This window comes from Triturus cristatus, chromosome 3_1 (assembly GCF_964204655.1).
Source record: "Triturus cristatus chromosome 3_1, aTriCri1.1, whole genome shotgun sequence".
In the NCBI taxonomy this organism is placed as follows: Eukaryota; Metazoa; Chordata; class Amphibia; order Caudata; family Salamandridae; genus Triturus; species Triturus cristatus.
Genome location: NC_140583.1, coordinates 1,088,041,956 through 1,088,059,413, shown reverse-complemented (window position 1 = coordinate 1,088,059,413; position 17,458 = coordinate 1,088,041,956). Strand labels below are relative to the sequence as shown.

Sequence of the window (17,458 nt, the reverse complement as noted above, 5' to 3'; positions counted from 1 at the left end):
TACATAGCATGGGGGGAGATGACGGAGGGAGATGCAAGAAGTGGCGTCTGGGACAGCCAGATTTCAGAGAAAAGGGACAGTCATCCTGCTAAATTCCTGGCAAATGCACAGGAAATGGGTCTGAAGGAAAGTGTGAATGTACATTTCTCACACAAACATTAGAAAAGCACGTTTGCAAAAAATCAAAGGAGTCCATACCGACAGCAGCATGGAGTCTCTCTCCTTGGTTTAAATTTCTAGTGTACATGTGTGTTTGACTTTCGCCTTGATATACAGAAACAAAAACACACTACCAGTGAGCATCACTTTCAAAGGTCACTGTTGAATTATGAGTAGGTAAATGCAAAGTGTTTGTTTTTCAACTGTCAAATTTTGCAAAGTTCTCAATTTTTCCATCCACACCGAAGCATCACTTTTGACGGACACTGTTGCATCATGGGTAGGAAAATGCAAAGTGCTAGTGTTTTATCTGTCAAATTTTGCAAAGTTCTCAATTTTCTCCCTTCACAACTATGCCAATTTGTTTTAACTTTAGCATGTCACAGAATTATCCTGCACTCTGAAATAACTTGCACTGTCATAGGACATAGCCAAATTGTAAAATGCAAGCAGAATTTTCCGCTGCATGTTTACCTGTTGAAATAACTTTCCTTTGCACATTGGTGTTACCATGGGCAGAACACCAATCAGTTTCTGTGATGTGCACCGTACGCAAAATCTTTTTGTTAGTGTTAACTAGGGACATAGGCCATATAAAATGTTGTAAACTTCACAATTTTCAGGCAGATGCGGTAAAGTAACATTACAAAGTTTGCACAGTAGTGCAGTTTTCCTTAAATATTCGCAAAGATTAGCCAAACATCTTTCCAAGATTGTTCAACCCTAATTGAGTGCCGTTTGACAACAAATAAAGGCACCAGGCAGGCCATCTCTGACCAAGAACATCTGGCTTGGGGTAGTGATGCTTGCATAGATATAGGGTACAGTCTTGCCTAGTTGCTAACTTCACAAGCTTGAAGGCTTATGGCACACTGCTTACATATATTTGGTTTACAAATCTTTTCTACATGTAGGTCTACACAGGAATGGCTAATGTTTTTGTACTTGTACATCAGAATTGCGGAATGCCAGCTCAGGACCCATAAGAAGTGAGTTGTGCATGTTGCTGGTTGCAGCAAATGTTTACATTTCTTATCCACTCTGATAGCCTTACCACCGCTATGTGACCTGATAGACTTTCTTATACTTTCTCAAGGCGTAAATAGCTGCCCATTCCTAGTTACAAACAGTCAACCAATTTCCATCCCCATACGCTCTGAACTCAATGCCAGGAGCCTGCCAGCAAAGGAACTCAGAAAAAGAAATCCCTCTTAGTGGTGTGTTGTAATGACATTTATGATAAGACTGGTCGGCAGAATCGTGCTTTTGGTCTCACACATAATTGTTGGTTTAGTTATTGAGAATGAAATGTACTGCTATTACAGACTGGCACAGTTCCTTGGCAACAGAAACTAAATGCAATCTGGTAACTTTACTTTTCACAGAAAAAGCAGTTCCATGGGCATTTATTTACAATTCAAATAGTGGAAGTCATTCGCTATGAACTGTAACAAGCAGCTTTTTGCATATGTTTCTATGAAAATATGAAGACAATCACCTTTCACAGCATCTGTGTGTCAAGGAGCATGTAGACTGTCATGGGTCAGTATTCAGTCTATGAGCGTGTAACAATTAATCTGTACTTATGTCGCAGTCAGCTGGTGGCCATGTTCCAGTTACTCTGACTCCCATGGTCAGTATTTTTTCTTCATGCTATTCTAAATATAGGCGGAGGGGACTGTTTCAATTCTACGTGGGCAGTAGATAGCAAGCTTGTATATGTCACAGACTGAACGTAGAGGATCATGGACACAAATGTACCAGGCCTTCAAATGCTGCTCTGGTCTTCAGTTATTTAGCAGCTAGGTGCTATGCTCAATCTTAAATTCTGTTTACTGGCTTCAAATAGAGACAGAAAGACTCTACTATGCAAACAGATTTGAGAACTAAAAGTATCTCCTGCTATAGCAGATAAGCAGGTCTTCTCGGTCATAGGGGGTTTGGTCAGGAGAAATTAAACCACAACAAAAGGAATGGACAGGACAGGGAAGGAAAGTCTGAGGAAAAGTAGGGTCTTAGGAATGTGAAGGTTAGTATCCCCATGCTTTAAGCACTGCCAGACGGTGTATTTTCCATCCTCGATCGGCCACACTGCAGGGGGGTTGCCATGCGCAGGGAGAGCGAGTTACAGGCAGCGGAAGTGGCATGCGGGGGGCAACATGAGCTGGCGGGGCAGGAAGGTAGAGAACCGCACAGGCTGCTTCCGCTTACCATATGTCTCGTGTCTACTCTCATCCCAACTAGATTTTGCCTTCCTGGACGAGCTATCTGCACAAGAGCAGGAGAGAAGGGGAGATAAAGATACAGAAAATGCAGAGACCAACAGGACGATTTTATGAGACACAAACGAGTAGAGCCACAGATATTGTGTGGAGCGTGTGCAGGTTATATCGTGCAACGCTAAACAAGATGCAAACGCGCACACACAGGAGAAAAGCACATTCCAAGGTGCATGTGTCCATAGAAAAGTACCTACCACTCACTTCTTGTCTCCATCGACTGGGTTTACACAACAAGAATCGAGATACCAGAGACACAGTGTTAACATCATTGATGATCTCATTAGTTTGGCGGCAATGAAAGCCTCACCATGGTGGGCTGATGTCTGTGAGGCCCTTGCTTACATTGATCACCTGACAATATTTGAGAGGTGCGAGAGTTATGTGGATCTCCAAGATGGCAGAACAGGTGATAGTTAAGGTTCAAACCGAGACAGAAGTAATGGACAATATGCTATTTGAGCCATGATATATTAACTACGAAAGGTCCCGCTGGTTTGAGCTGTCCCCTTTCACTTAATTTTTAAAAGGGGAAGTTAAGCCATTAGGTAATCCACTGATCTGTGCTTCTAATAACATGCTAGTGGCAGCAAGTTATGACTCTATTGTGTCCTTTCAACAACAAAGATATTTCCAACTGTTCCATGAGATCTTGCAACATACAAGTTGTTTCAAATGAAGAAAAGAAGTGGTTTAATTGGAGAATAGACCTGGTATTTGCTCCCTAACTCTCCACAATCTGTCTTTATAACTCAGGGTTGGATTAAGTGCTTAATAATCCAGAGGGTGGGTGCTGCCTGCTCTATCTCCCAAACAGATAGAGTGGACAAAACCTCTGTGCAGAGGCTGTCGGGAGTTCTGAAGAACTCCGTATCTACTCTCCAAACCCTTGAAGTCTTATCACTGATTACGGTCAACACTCACATCATGGAGCTTTCCCTGGCCCAACTGAGACACAAAACAAGTCAGCTCAGGACCATAAGAAGGGAGGGCTCAGGGGGCTTCATTCCCCAGGCCATGCACTTTTTTTGTTAGTGTCCCACACACATGTTGCAACATTTACTTTTATATTTTATGCAACATTTACTTATACATTTTAAATTGAGTATGCCCCATTTCATATGGATGAGGTTGAGACTATCAGTAGGTGTCGATTGATGCTGTAGCTGTTTTATCTGGTCTTTTCCTAGAGGACATGCTGTTACATTTAGAAACAGAGGGTCATCTCATAGATGGCACCCTTGAAGTTGTTGACCTTGACAAAGCAAAAACTTCCAAAATGCATGTGGCTCAGTTCACTATAAAGAAATGGTTTCTGGGGGTAACGTATAAATGGATAGCAGGCCACTGTCTTATTGAAAAACACAAGAAACATAGGAGTCAATGTGAGGCTATGAAATTAACCTTTAGGCAATGCTCTGAAAGACTGTTTAGGTAATTGTGCAAATTATTATACTGCCCCACTGGCTCAGTGATTTGCACCCAGCTTTATACGTTAATTGTTCGAGTTCAATGTAGAATTAAAAATACAACAGCAAGAGTGCTTTCCAAATACCTGTTCTCTTTCTCTAGTACTGTGCTTCTAGCTTTAAGGTGTAGGATTGCCGATGGTATACTGATGAAGTTGTTAAAAAAAATAATCGAGTCGCACAGAAAGTCAATATATTTGATCTGAAGGGAGTTGAACTACCCTGAATTTTACACAATAAAACTACAATAATTAACCAATGAGCATAAGGAATATAGTACAGAGGATATTTGAAAAAGTCAAACTTGAGCACGAAAAGAGGGATGGACTATTATCAAAAGCGTAGTGTGCTGTCAACCAATGGCAAAAGTCATGGAGTAAGAAAACAGGTGTATGTCAAAAGTCGACAGAATGCGAGCCACAGGAGGGTGAAGAGGGCAGGTCCAAAGGCAGCATACAGCTGACTGTCAGGAGAGAGATGAAAAGAAATGTGATGACCAGAGATGGTGGAAAGTATAAGGGATGGTAACTAGGGAACTGTGGAGAAAAACAGATGGGGTAAGAGACAAATATAGCCAATAAAAAAAGATGGCTTTGTGGTGGAAGGCTCCAAGGTGATGATGAGGAGTGGGAGTAAGAGAAACCGCGAAAATGGTGCATATGGGAGTTATTTCACAAGTGTAAAGAACTCTTATTTATTTCCTAACTGTCAGAATACGATTCCTAGCCCAAGGACTTCTGAAAGACATACCTGTGGGGTCGAAGTCATGTGTAGTGCTGGAGGAACGCTCAATCTTCCTCTTGTCAGTGGAAGACTCCCTGTTCAGAATGCTGCCATGCCTAGAACAAGAGAAAGATTATCACATTCAGCTTCTAATAAAAAGGGCGATATCATTTACGAGTGACGAGGGCTTCAGCGTCATTCGAGAAGTGCATCATCACTTCAAGAGACAGGGGCATCATCAGCTTCATGGGGGAGGGGCAACTTCAGCTACAAGGACGAAGGGCAACTTCAGCTTCAAGGGCGAAGGACAACTTCAGCTTCAAGGGCGAAGGGCAACTTCAGCTTCAAGGGTGAAGGGCATCATCCGCTTCAAGGGCGAAGGGCAACTTCAGCTTTGTGGAAAAGTACAATCATAGCTTCAACAGAGGGTACTTTCAGTTTCTAGAGAGGGGTCCTTTTTAACTTCAAAAGAGAAGGGTGATATCTCATTTAGTGCCACAAGGGACAGCACATGATTGGGAACCTAAGCCAACTCTCCTCTTTTACTGAAACCATCTTTACATCTCCATTCTCTTGCAATTCTGCTGCTGCAAGAACATATATAGCTCTACACTCAATAGCACAACCTCTCCACCCATTTTCTAAAATCTTCACTGCCTACACCTGTTACAACAAGGGTCAACTCTGTGGAGCTGGTATGACAGGGTGTGCTCCGAGGCAAGCCATTTCACCCATACAGGCCAAAAATAAATAGAGTTGCTTCAGTAAAGAGGTACAAGCGGCAGCACCCCATACAATATTTAGCATAACCGCACACTACATTCCCCCAACCAAGCTCTAACAACCACATTTTCCAGCAAAAAGACCACTCAGATCCCCAGGTGGAATACTTAGTAAGTTGCATACATTTCAGCATCTCAGCTCCTTCAATACAAGCAACATCATTTGCACATCCAAAGAAACTGCAAATGTACCACTGATGTCATGAGACATATTGCTGTTGTATACGCTGTACTAGGCACACACAAAAAAGTGAAAGTTAGTCTTTCTAACTCCATTCCATCCTACAGTCTAGCATAAGAGGTAGACTTCAGATACACCCTTTAAGTCAACAAACATCTCAGAATCTCTCAAGCCACCATGTTCGAGCATACAAAATTACAACACAAGCCTTGTTCAATATTTCTATTGCACATTTCAACTGAGAGGAAGAGAATGTGAAGGAAATCTAAGACTATTTGCAGAGATACAAAGGTAGTAATGATGAGAGTAGGCTTTTCAGACAAAATAATGGTCCTCACAACACTAGATAAGGAGCATAGCAAATGGAGAATAAGGCGGAACAAAAAAGGGTGTAAACAGATGACGTTAAAGGAAAGTTTTAAACTAGAGCATGGCTAATGAGCAAAGTGAAGTAGAACTTGAAGAGCCCATGTGATAATTGTCTTTTCAGGGAAGCATGTAAAGATTGGAGTTAGAGACAACCCCATATAGTCCGATTCACGGCACATTAAACATGGGAAATATAATGTATCTCGCCACACAGGACATCACTCCAACCCACAAACAGAACTAGGTACTCTTAAAATGGATTGTACTTCAGTTCTGGCTTTAAAGACGGGCCCAGAAGCTAAGAGGTTCTGGGAAAGTCGCACTGCTTAAACTGATAATCTGTGATCTACCAACTATTAGGAAAGTAAGCTTAAAGATCTACAAAGATACACAAAAATAGCAAGAGCAACAAATCCCCTCCTGCATTAGCATTTAAGGGAAATATTCACTTATCAGCACATTTGACACCCCTTAAAGGATCCAGGTCCCGAGCATTGGTTCCTTTTTTCTGCCTTCACCCTCTCCATAATGGGTCTTTACAGCCATGCGTCTGAACCTGAAGAGTTCTCCCCTTGGACCAGGGACCACCAGCTCCTTCTTACCTGGCTGGTTTCTTGAGAGGAAACCTAAAAAAACACACAAAAAGAAAATCATTAAGGTAGAGAAACGATAATAAATGGTAATCTGTCTTTCGATGCAAGAACATTCCCAGACTCCTAAAGCCAGATGACCAAGCACTTCAGAAAAGAAACAACAACATTGGCAAAAACATTCTAATACATATAGTGTGCTCCATAAAGCAACAATGTTGGTGGAAGAGACAGACTGAAGCATCAAACAGAAGGCTCAGTCCTACAACCCTGGCCAGGGCACACCCAGAGTTCAGGCAGTATCCTCATCAGTTATCTAATCCAGTGGCAGGGTCTGGTGCACTTGAGAAAACACAAATATGCATGCGGTCCCTCGATGATGTACAGGTCATTATTCCCCATGCAGGATCATCAAAATATTATCTCACGCCATGTTTTTGGCCTCAGTACAAAGCGAACATAATTGTGTGTTCATGGTCTTTCCAGAAACAATCGAACAATTACATTGGTATCAGTGTATAATTACTAATGACTTGTTCAGAAGCAGCTAGGCCAGCCAGAATCCCGAATTACTGACATATCCATATTCTGCAGGACTGGTGGCATGGGGGCGGGCAGGCAAAGTAATGACTTCCAGGAAGAGTAAAATACCATGGAAACTCTTTAGAAGGCTTTCCTCCAGCTAAAAGAAGAAGAATTAGAAAGTCCGAGGCTAGGAGGTGATAGGGGAGCATGTTGGAGGAAGATAAAGAGAACCAGAAAAAGGAAAGAGATGGATGGCAAGACAGTGAAAGGGGTGAGGCCTGTAAGAATGCTGACAAGATCAGTAGGGAGGAACAAAGACAGAAAAGCGGAGTGGAAAAGGAAAACCGCAGAGCAAAATTGTGAGGGAGCATGAAGGGCAAAGGGGGCTAAAGAGAGAAGTAGGGGCTACAGAGAAAATGTTTATGAGAGATAAAGGTTAATGAGGAATGTTGAAAGATGTTGAAAGAAAAGTCGGACAAATGCCGGCTGTCGTAGGTTGAGGACAAAGAAGAGACTTCAAATTGAATAACCCTTAACCAAACACCAATACTATCCATACAGGCCAGTTGAGCATAACTCACAGGAGAAATACTAGTGGGTACCAGTATCGCCCAACAATAACCACCTATCTAGATTCACCTAAAGCAGATCTTTAAATATGAAAACACGCTCTACCACAAGATGGAGGAAGACAACACTGTCACCTTCCAGTTACACAAATAACAGTGACAACCACCTGCATTCCTTTTGACTTCCCCAACCTCCTGTTTCAGAAGAGAGCCACGTTTCGGACACTAACACGCAATCTCCAAATTGAAACCTATTTCTGCACAAGGTAATCGCCATTCACCAACTGACCCAACATCTGATACCCGAAGTCAAGTGCTGACTAAAACCAGGTTACAAACTGTACCAAGACGACAAATAAGTGAAAACAGGTCTTCCATTTATGAAACTGCTGCAAAAATCCGGTCTCCTCATTGTGCTTATATACCAATGAAGCATGTATTTTGAAAAGTGACTTTATTTGTTTTAGGGCTCCGACATCTGACCACTAGCACCCATGAGGTTACACCAAACATGTGTCTCAGTAAGTTTATGAATGACTCACCAATACCTGGCTCCTCTCAGAATCACTTGGTAACACCAAACAACATCTGAGCACACTCATGACAGAACAGAAGGGGAACCAATATCGTACAAGGATCAGTGTAGATGGTTCCAGTCATCAGGTCCTTTAACAATTAAATCGTTATTTTGTTATCTGTGTTCATCTGCATTCCATTCCCTTATCTCTGATGCCTATAACCTCTTTTTACCAACATTTTATTCTGCTTGCTCTTTATTTCCCGTCTCACTTCTTTCTTGCCAACTCACAGCTGTCTCTCCAATTCCCTCTTTTCTTGTTGGAAACAGACATTGCTTCCTGGGACTATCTGTCTTCTGAGCTCTCTCTGCATGACTGGTGATAACTAAAGGGAGGATTTGGTGCTTACGAAATATTCTTAATAAGATCACAGTTCTAATCACTTTTGCCTTCCTTCGCTGACCTGTCTGTATTTGATTATTTCCCTGTCCCATTTTAAGAGCAGTGCCTGTTGTCTCCTGCCTACTCCTCTAATTGTGTCTTGTAGTTTCTCTCTTATTTTACCTTGCATGTATGCATGCATCGGTATTCAATGTCCGGTTCACAAAGGCTTCATACCTCCCATCAGCCCCCCTCTCTTGCCTGCATCCCTTTTTCTTTCCAGGTACCACCTTATTGCCAGTCTCTCCTGTTTTATTAGCTCCCTCTTATGTGTTGTATGCCTGTGGCACTCTCCTCTACTTCTCATAAATGCACCCCGAGGATTCTGGTACTATCATTACATCAGAGACAATTTCTTCCTTACACTTCACCCTCATTCAAGAAAATGGGATTGCAGGACTGGAAAACATAGCTGATGTTTTTCCAGGTGCTGTCAGAACATTTCATAAAGACGTGTATTCACAGATCAGACCGAGTAAAGTGGAACATGGCTAAGTGGAAGGGGAAGGTCAGGTGGAAGAAGGCTGGATGGATGAGCACAAGCATTGCTCAATGTGCGCTTTGTGCTGCCTCCGACCCTCCCAGCTCTTTAGGCCCAAGAGCTACTGCTGTGAAACAGGAAAAAATATATATTGAAAACACAGAATGAGCTGCCTTAAGTAAAGTGATCACAGAAAGTCAGATAAGCATCAAGCCTGCTGCGAGAGTCTACAGGCTAGAGACAGAGACGGCATGGACTTCTGTTGTAACCTGTATTGTTGCTATGCATCCTCTACATAGTTCCCAGTTCGCTGCTGCTCAGCTAGTGTGAGTGTAATGGAATGGAATGTGAATGAGTGCCTATTTGGCATGAATGTCAGTTGGAGAGAGTGGGCTGAGCAGAAAGGATGCTGCTCCTGGTGGGGTTTTATGGGTTTTATGGCGATAGGGGAGACCCAGCATATGCGCTTGAGCGGCAACTCATGGGGCGCCACTAGCTACATGCCATTTTGTATTCAGCGCCGGTGCGGGGCACGTTGCCGTCGGCCACGCGAGTAGTGTTCCTAATTTGAAGACAGGCATTACGACGAATGGGATGGTGGAATACCCTGACTCAGGAAACTCACCTCTGGTATAATGGGCGCCTACCCCAGTTGGCGGCCCTGCAGGGTTTCCAGGGATGGGACGATATCGGTATTTCAGTTCTGGGGGATGTTATGAGGGGCACAACGCTCAAATCTTCCAAGACCTCCAGGGGGAATTCCTTATGCCACGGTCCCAGTTTTATTGCGATCTTCAATTTCGTCATGCCCTATCCCCTAGCTTAGATGATCTGGAGTCTCTCCCAGAGGTTAGTCCACTGGAAGCGAAAGTGTTCATGGGGGATCTGAAGGAAAAGAACATTTCCTAGATTTATCAATCCCTGGTTACTCATTGCTCCCCCACGCTTCAGAGGCTTCGGGGGGACTGGGAAGAGGATGTGGGCACACTGGAGGAGGAGGACTGGAGGGAGGCCTTGGCGGCTCCGCGGGGTGCAGTCATAGCGATGCGACTTTACCTCGTCCAGTTCAAGTATCTACACAGGGTCTACTTTACTCGGTTGCGCTCGTCGTGGGCGGGACTGATCGCTTCCCCGGAATGTCTTCAATGCGGTCGGGAGGAGGGCACATTCATACATACCGTTTGGCAATGCCCTTCACTCGATCGCTTTTGGAGGGGGATATTTGCCTGCCTCTCGGAGGTCCTGGGGTGGGAGCTTCCCCGTACGCCGCAGCTGGTCCTGCTTCATGTCATGGAGGGGCTAGGGGGTAATGTCTACAAGCGACACCTCATGCAATTGGGTTTCACACTGGCGAAACGGGACATCGCCAAGCCGTGGAAGGCGCTGCGGGCCCCATCGGTGTCTGCATGGAAGAATGGATTAGATTGCTGTATGGGGCTAGAACAACCTATTTTTGTAGCCAGGGGTGCCCACACAAGCATTACAAAATGTGGAATCGGTGGGCGGATTATCGGGGCTTATGGTTGGACGAGGTTCATCCATTGGGGTAATTTATCTGTGCATATTTGGTCTGTGGAGATGCTGTGTGGGGAGGTCCGGGGGGTGTATTCTAGTATTCTTCTGTTCTATATATAGGCTGTGGACAGGACTATGCAGACTTGGTGCGATCAAAGGGGGAGGGGCCGGGGTGGGAGGGATTTGGGGGCGGGTTTTTTCTATATTATTTTGTATTGTTTGTATGTCTTCTTTAGGTATATTGATCTTATTCACAAAAGTCGATTGCCCTTATGTCTATATCGTTTGATTCTGCAGATGTCTCTGGTGTGCAGAGCCCTGCGATGTATGCGCGGCTTGACAAATAAAATAGGTTTTCAAAACAAAAAATAAATGTTAATGTAGAAGCGTTGTCCTATGTGGATGATATTTATCTGACAGACGACTTAGAGAGGCACTTGACCAGGGTAAGCACAATTATTATGGGATTTGCCACAGAAGGCTACAAATTCAACTTTAAAAAAAATCGAAAATAGCCCACCTCAATGTCCTATTTTTGGGAAAGGAGTTGTTAAGTGAAAGCAAAAGTCTGGCAGCTAACCTTTTAGAAAAGTGTGCGCTGCTCCAGCCTTCAAAATCATTGAAAAATGTACAATCAATACTAGGATTCCTAAACCGCGGCAGAACATACATTTTAGATTACGCACAAAGGGTAAGACCTTTCTATGAATTAATCAAACCTGACTTTTAATCCAAAGATTGGACACAAGAACATACTAATATTCTTCATTTACTCCAGGAAGACATGATTGCTTCCAAACACTTACAAACACGCGTAAACGTATGCCACTTGATGATCCGAATAATTGCGGGTCAAAGCGGGTACACTTATTTGACCTTTAATGAGGGAGAAACTGTACAATCGCATACAAATCACACCTGTACACAAATGCAGAAATGCGTTTCACTTCAACAGAAAAAATACTGACAGCAGTTCAGACTGCTGTAGCAAAAGAAAGAGCACTGGCTCAGGGGAAACGCATCATTGTCATTACTCCGATACCGGCTTTAGAAGCCGTTACAGAAGCCAGCATCCGAATGCGAAAGAGTTACATCCTATACAGATACAATGGGCTAATTCTCTTACTGCAACAGAATCTGCATACAGATTTGATCCAAGTTTAAAAACTCGAGCATTCCTGGGATATGAACAAGAATATCCTCTACCAAATGAAATCTTGCCTCTTGACCAGTATGAATATAATATTTACACTGACGGATCGGCTCAACCGGCGAAAGGAAGTAAGCAGCAATATTTTTCAGCATGTGCTATCGTTAAAGGTTGCATGCGTGATGGTAAGTTCCATCCAAGTTGCACAAAGACCCAATCTCTAGGAGACTGCAACGCTCAGTTGGCAGCATTAAGCGCACGGATACTGGCACTTGTAAATACGGACCACGAATTCCCCACACTAATCGTGTGTGATTCTTTTTACTGTGTACAGTCGTACAATGAGTATTTACAGCATTGGGAACAAAACGGGTTTAAGGATGCAAAAGGTGGCACAATTAAGCATAAAATGCTATGGGAACGGGTAGCAGAATTGAAATCCGAGTTACCGAGGACTCACGTGCTCCATACACCGAGTCATCAACATGATGGCATTCACGTTGAAGGGAATTCATTGGCTGATGAAGCCGCATAGGGGGCTGTTCGCACGGCTTCTGTAACTGCGCTGACCCGTTCGAAAACGAGAATAGAAGAAGATATAATGGTAGCTGTCATCACTTCACCAAAGACCGCACAGCAGTACCTAACAAATTTCCACTCAAATACTCCTACAAGTTAGATGCACAAAACATTCCATATGCTCAGATTCCTAGAGTGGGGGATAGAGTAATACCAAATATGGATAGTAGGCAAGGTTTAATACTAGCTGCACACGAGGGTTTGGGCTCTGCGCACACAGGCATTACAGCGACTATTTCATTACTGAAACAGTGCTATTGGTGGCCAGGGTTATCCAAGCAAACTAAAGACTATGTCTTGAAATGCGACATCTGCCAGCAGATGAAAGGCTTCACCGTTACACGCCCGACACAGACGCCTTTACTAAAGTCAGAAAAACCTCTTGCATGTGTGTACTTAGACCACTGCGGCCCCTTACAAACGGACGGGGCTTACAGGTATATCATGGTTGCAGTGGATTCATGCTCGAGATTCCTATGGGTTTGGCCTCAGCGTACTGCTGACGCTCTAACGGTTATAAAAGATTTGCGAGTCTTTATCGGTACATACGTAGTTAGCACGTTACACTCTGTAAGCCCAAAAGCTAAACGCAGGGCCGCGATCAAAGAGGCCATGGAAGGAATGGGCGTAGCATTGCAGTTCTCATCTCTGTATCATCCGGAGGGAAATTCTGTTGTGGAGAGAAAAATTCGAGACTTAAAGCATTCTTTAACAGCTAGGGTATTAGGCAAGGGCGGTAGTTGGGTCACACACCTGTATGGGGTACAGCGGGCATTAAATAACCAGCCAAGAAGGTCTCTAGGAGGTGTCACTCCATATGAGGTCCTCTTTAGGACATAAATGTGGGTACCGGATCTTGATTGTGAAGGCGCAGTGGCGGATGAAAAACCATTTGACATCTATGATTGTTTGCCTGTTTTACAGGATCTAAAAGAATCCAGGACAAAGCAAAGCAATGTCCATCTAAAGCAGACCGCCACTGAAGAAGTCAAGGTAGTCACGGCAAGACCTGTCTGGATCCCAAAAGTCGGGGATCTGTCCGAGAGAAAATTGCGGATAAAAAGGAATTTGGACCCTCTTACAGGAAACCTGTACCTATCCTTGCAGTACACGGAACAAGAACTGTGCTGCTCCCGCCTCTTGCCGGAAAAAAGGAGAAAAGATGTGTCTCAATTGACTTAATCAAACCACAATATGTGGCCAATACTAAACAGTAGGCCTACTGGGCTCCGATGTAGCAGACGTCCTCATCTAGCTACAATCCAAGAAGTTCAAACAGAAAGACTCATCACGTTTGAAGAGCCACCTGAGAGGACTGTAGGACTAAGCAACAATGCTATGGAACTTGTTCCACTTGAACCAAACATTTACCATCAAAAAGAAAATATGAATAATTCACAAGTTGCAATTAGACCTAATACAGATGTCTACATCAGCATGCCTCGTCGAGAGGAAAAGGACATTTCAACGAATCCCGATGCAATTCCAAAAACTGATCGAACTGATTTTGGCTATTTCATTAACTTTGATACGTTTTCACTGGATCCAAGTGAACCGGAAACGACGCCAGCCAAAACATCATTCGAGCAAGAATTAAAGAACTGTATTCTCTTTCTTCAAAAGACATACCTGGTATCAACTTGGATTGAACTCTGGGTAATTTCTGGGATAATGTTTTTTCTTTCATTGCTAGGTTTAGTTTTGACTTTTAGTATGCTTATTAATGGACATTATCTTCAACAAGATTCCACAGCTGAAAAGGTCATCACCCTCCTGAAGCCACACACATCGTCACATCGTGTACAGGGACTTATCATCAGTGAACATTACAGCAGTTCCTATACCAGATGGTATAGTATGGGACAAGGTTGATTTCAACATTTTCAGCCCGACCGAACTTTTAAAAATGAATCATGTATTTAAAATATCATTAAGTGATTTAATTTCCTCCAGTACATTTTCTGATGATTGGGACACAAACAGTTAATAACATTTTATCTGATTTAGAGAAAACTGCTGCATTTTCTAATAATGAAATGTTAGAAGGTTCATCAGATTATGACAAATAGTAGTGTTATCAACATTTTGGTCATCTTTCCTGCAAAAATCCATTTCACCTAGGAATGTATTCGAGTACCATCAGTGGGAACATTGCTCAACACCACCAAAAACTAGTTCACAAGTGTTTGCACAGAAATGTGCATACTTTTCAGGATTTAACACAACAGATCCAGCCTCATTTTATTATAAGGTTGCACCAACATCAGGACTGAAAATCATGCTAACAAACTCTAAACAGATTTACTCTGCTTCATTCTTAGCCCAATTGTCTGAACAGGGTTTCGACCTATAGCAAGACGAAATTGACACAAAATCGATTTGAGGTTCAAAGAACTGGCAAGTCCAGGGTACAGAGGCACTATTTAGAGCATGCCGCATTCCACAGCAGATGATCTTTTTAAATGATACTGTGCAACAGACATCCTGTCTTGGAATAGCCAAGATAAAGGACCTGAACACTCCAAGGTTACCAACACAGGGATGGAAGAATTATTCTACAAAGGAAGGGGCTACAGTTGATGACATACTACAGTACAATAGATCAGACCCCAATTGGAAGGAGTGGGCGGTTTGGCCCTTAGACACAAACACGTCATAAAAGGTTCCTGAACATCACCAAGGGACTCAACATGCATAGGCCAGACCCATGTTATGTACAGAGAGAACATCCAGGGGTAGTGACATCCTATAGTGTTGGGAAGTTGTGCCTGGATTGGCTAGAAACCTCAACACTTACAGAAGTGAAACAACACTTATCTTTACTCTCGCAAGACATGGATCTTAGGGACTTTTTACTAGGACCTAGGAAACAACGTCAAAAACGTTTCATATGTGCAGGCATTTATGCTGCCTATAATGAAATCTGGAAGATTTCCCAACAAGAAGCCGCAGAGAGAATACAGGAAATAGACCGTATAAACTTAGAAAAAGCTTTTCCTGCGGTGGATAATGAGTTAACAACTTTGACCTCCAGTGTATATTCATTAGGCAACATTGTATCTTCTGCTATTGACATACTGGAAAAGGATTCTGCCATATTACAACACAGCCAATCACAGTTACTTTCTATTATGTTATTGAACTGGACGGTACAATCTTTGCATGCAGGTCTTGTGCCTTGGCGTTTTATAAACAGTACGTCTCTGTTTTCAGAATACAATCTAACTGATACACAAATTGAAATGGCACAAAGGGAAGCAAAATATAAAATGCTGCAAATTGAAAAACTGGAAAGACTACCATTTAAATGTGGATGAATTACCATCAACTGAGTGGCTAATTCATGGCCAAATCGCTCTCCCAGTCGCTACATTTCAGTTTCACTAGTGCCCTAAGAAAAGGCAAGCAGATATGAAAAATTGGGTAAAGAATACATTAAGAAATACTGGAATTTACCATATAGATTTCGATGCCGGAGTGGGGATCGAGAAGTGTTTCTTAGTGGTACTAACTGCAAGAATGCATTTAGCGGTTCTCTCATATGCCAAGATATTTTGCACGGAGCCTGGAATGGTTCGGTTTCAAATCTGTCTTGCCACATGAAAAGAACCCCAGCTGCCGTAATATCGCCTGTGTTTGAGTTACTTTTGAATGGTAATTACTTGATGCTGAACGATCAAGGTTGTTGTGGCATGCTTCCAGGCGTTGCATATCTGGTCACCGTGAACACCAAGGTTACTTGCTGTATGCAAGTATTGTTTCCTCCGACAAATACAGTCAGGGAGGCGCTAGTATGGCCTTCACTGAATGTTTTGTTGATACAATTTGATGCTTTGAGCAGAATGAAAGCCATGCTTTTACAAAACAACGTGCCACTGACCTCCACTCAAGAAACCTTTGAACTTCAAGTGGACCTAGACTGAGATACAGGCGCTAATTCGAACAAACTGACCCCTATATTTCGTAGATATGGTGGGACGTATCTTTAATATGTCTGATACGAGTGGCATTATACACCTATTTAAGACCATAGGTTCCGGATTCCTTAGCACTTTCTAGACTATCCTCTGAGTTACTCCTAACTTCATACACTCCGTGTTTGGAAGTATTTTCGGGGGTCTACCTCTGATACTGCTAGCTGTAGCTGGAATCCTGATTATCGTCTACCTGCTGCGCAATGGACGGGCCATCCGCCAGCGAGATTGCGAAGGCTCTCCTGGAAAGACATTACCGTGAGCGCATGGTACAGCATCTCGGTGCACCTCACCTACGAGATCTAAGTGCTTCTTGGTTCTTTTCCTTCAGACCAGTCTTTGAAGACTGTATCGTACTTGTCTTCCGATGCCTGTTCTGCGGAGGCGAATGAGAGTTGGACATCTGTCTGACACCTCTGACGGAGACGCCAGAGGATGTAGACTCCAGGCTGGAACCCTTGTGGTCCCATGCACGACTCTGTCCCCAGCGTATTCCCATCTTGACGCATGCCTTCCTTGAGGAACCGCAGGTGCCTTTCACGACTGAATTAAATTTCAGCTCCAGCATTGACACCGAGGTTTCGAATTTGGTACCGGAGGCTTACACACCAGTTGTTGGCAGCGAGGAGTTTCATCTATGCACACTTGACGTGCTATGTGAGGTATTGCAATGTTTGTCCCCTGCTGTAGCAGGCAGCGATAATGTTATGTCTCCCAGCCAGGACTTCTAATCTGAATCTGGCTCACCGTGTGCTGGGAACGAATTCGGAACTTTTTCCCCTTTTCGTTTTCAAAATAACTTTTCAAATTGACACTTTCTATCTCAAAGCATGGCCTTCTAAGTACGCTTGCAGTAGTTCAACTTGTGTGATTGAACCTGTATAGAACTGCGATTTGCGGGACTTTACAACTATGTCAAACATTACCAAAGAAAATTTTTCCTCGTGTTTTTTAAACTGTTTTTAAAAGATTTTTTAAACATTTTTTAGATACATTTTAAATAACTGCTTGATAATTTCATACACTGACACTGTTATGAAAATGTGTATCTCAGAATGTGTATTATTATTGTTAAGTATAAGGTGGAGTGGGTGTTATATTTCATATCGGTGCCCCAATATAGGTCCAGGGAACATCGTACACTTTCCCTACAT

General features: G+C 43.1%; 1 protein-coding gene across 2 annotated transcripts in view; it reads right to left on the bottom strand.

The window, feature by feature from the left end:
- ARHGEF12 (Rho guanine nucleotide exchange factor 12) overlaps window positions 1-17,458 on the bottom strand; it is a 715,358-nt gene that overhangs the window by 563,124 nt on the left and 134,776 nt on the right. Inside the window, exons 2-4 of one of the 2 annotated variants that reach the window (XM_085645963.1) lie at window positions 6,565-6,588; window positions 4,658-4,746; window positions 2,371-2,427 (exon numbers count right to left, since the gene is read on the bottom strand). In XM_085645963.1, the coding sequence (XP_085502089.1) occupies window positions 2,371-2,427; window positions 4,658-4,746; window positions 6,565-6,588 (170 nt within the window). The remainder of the gene's footprint in view (window positions 1-2,370; window positions 2,428-4,657; window positions 4,747-6,564; window positions 6,589-17,458) is intronic. The other variant, XM_085645964.1, reaches the window with a different exon arrangement.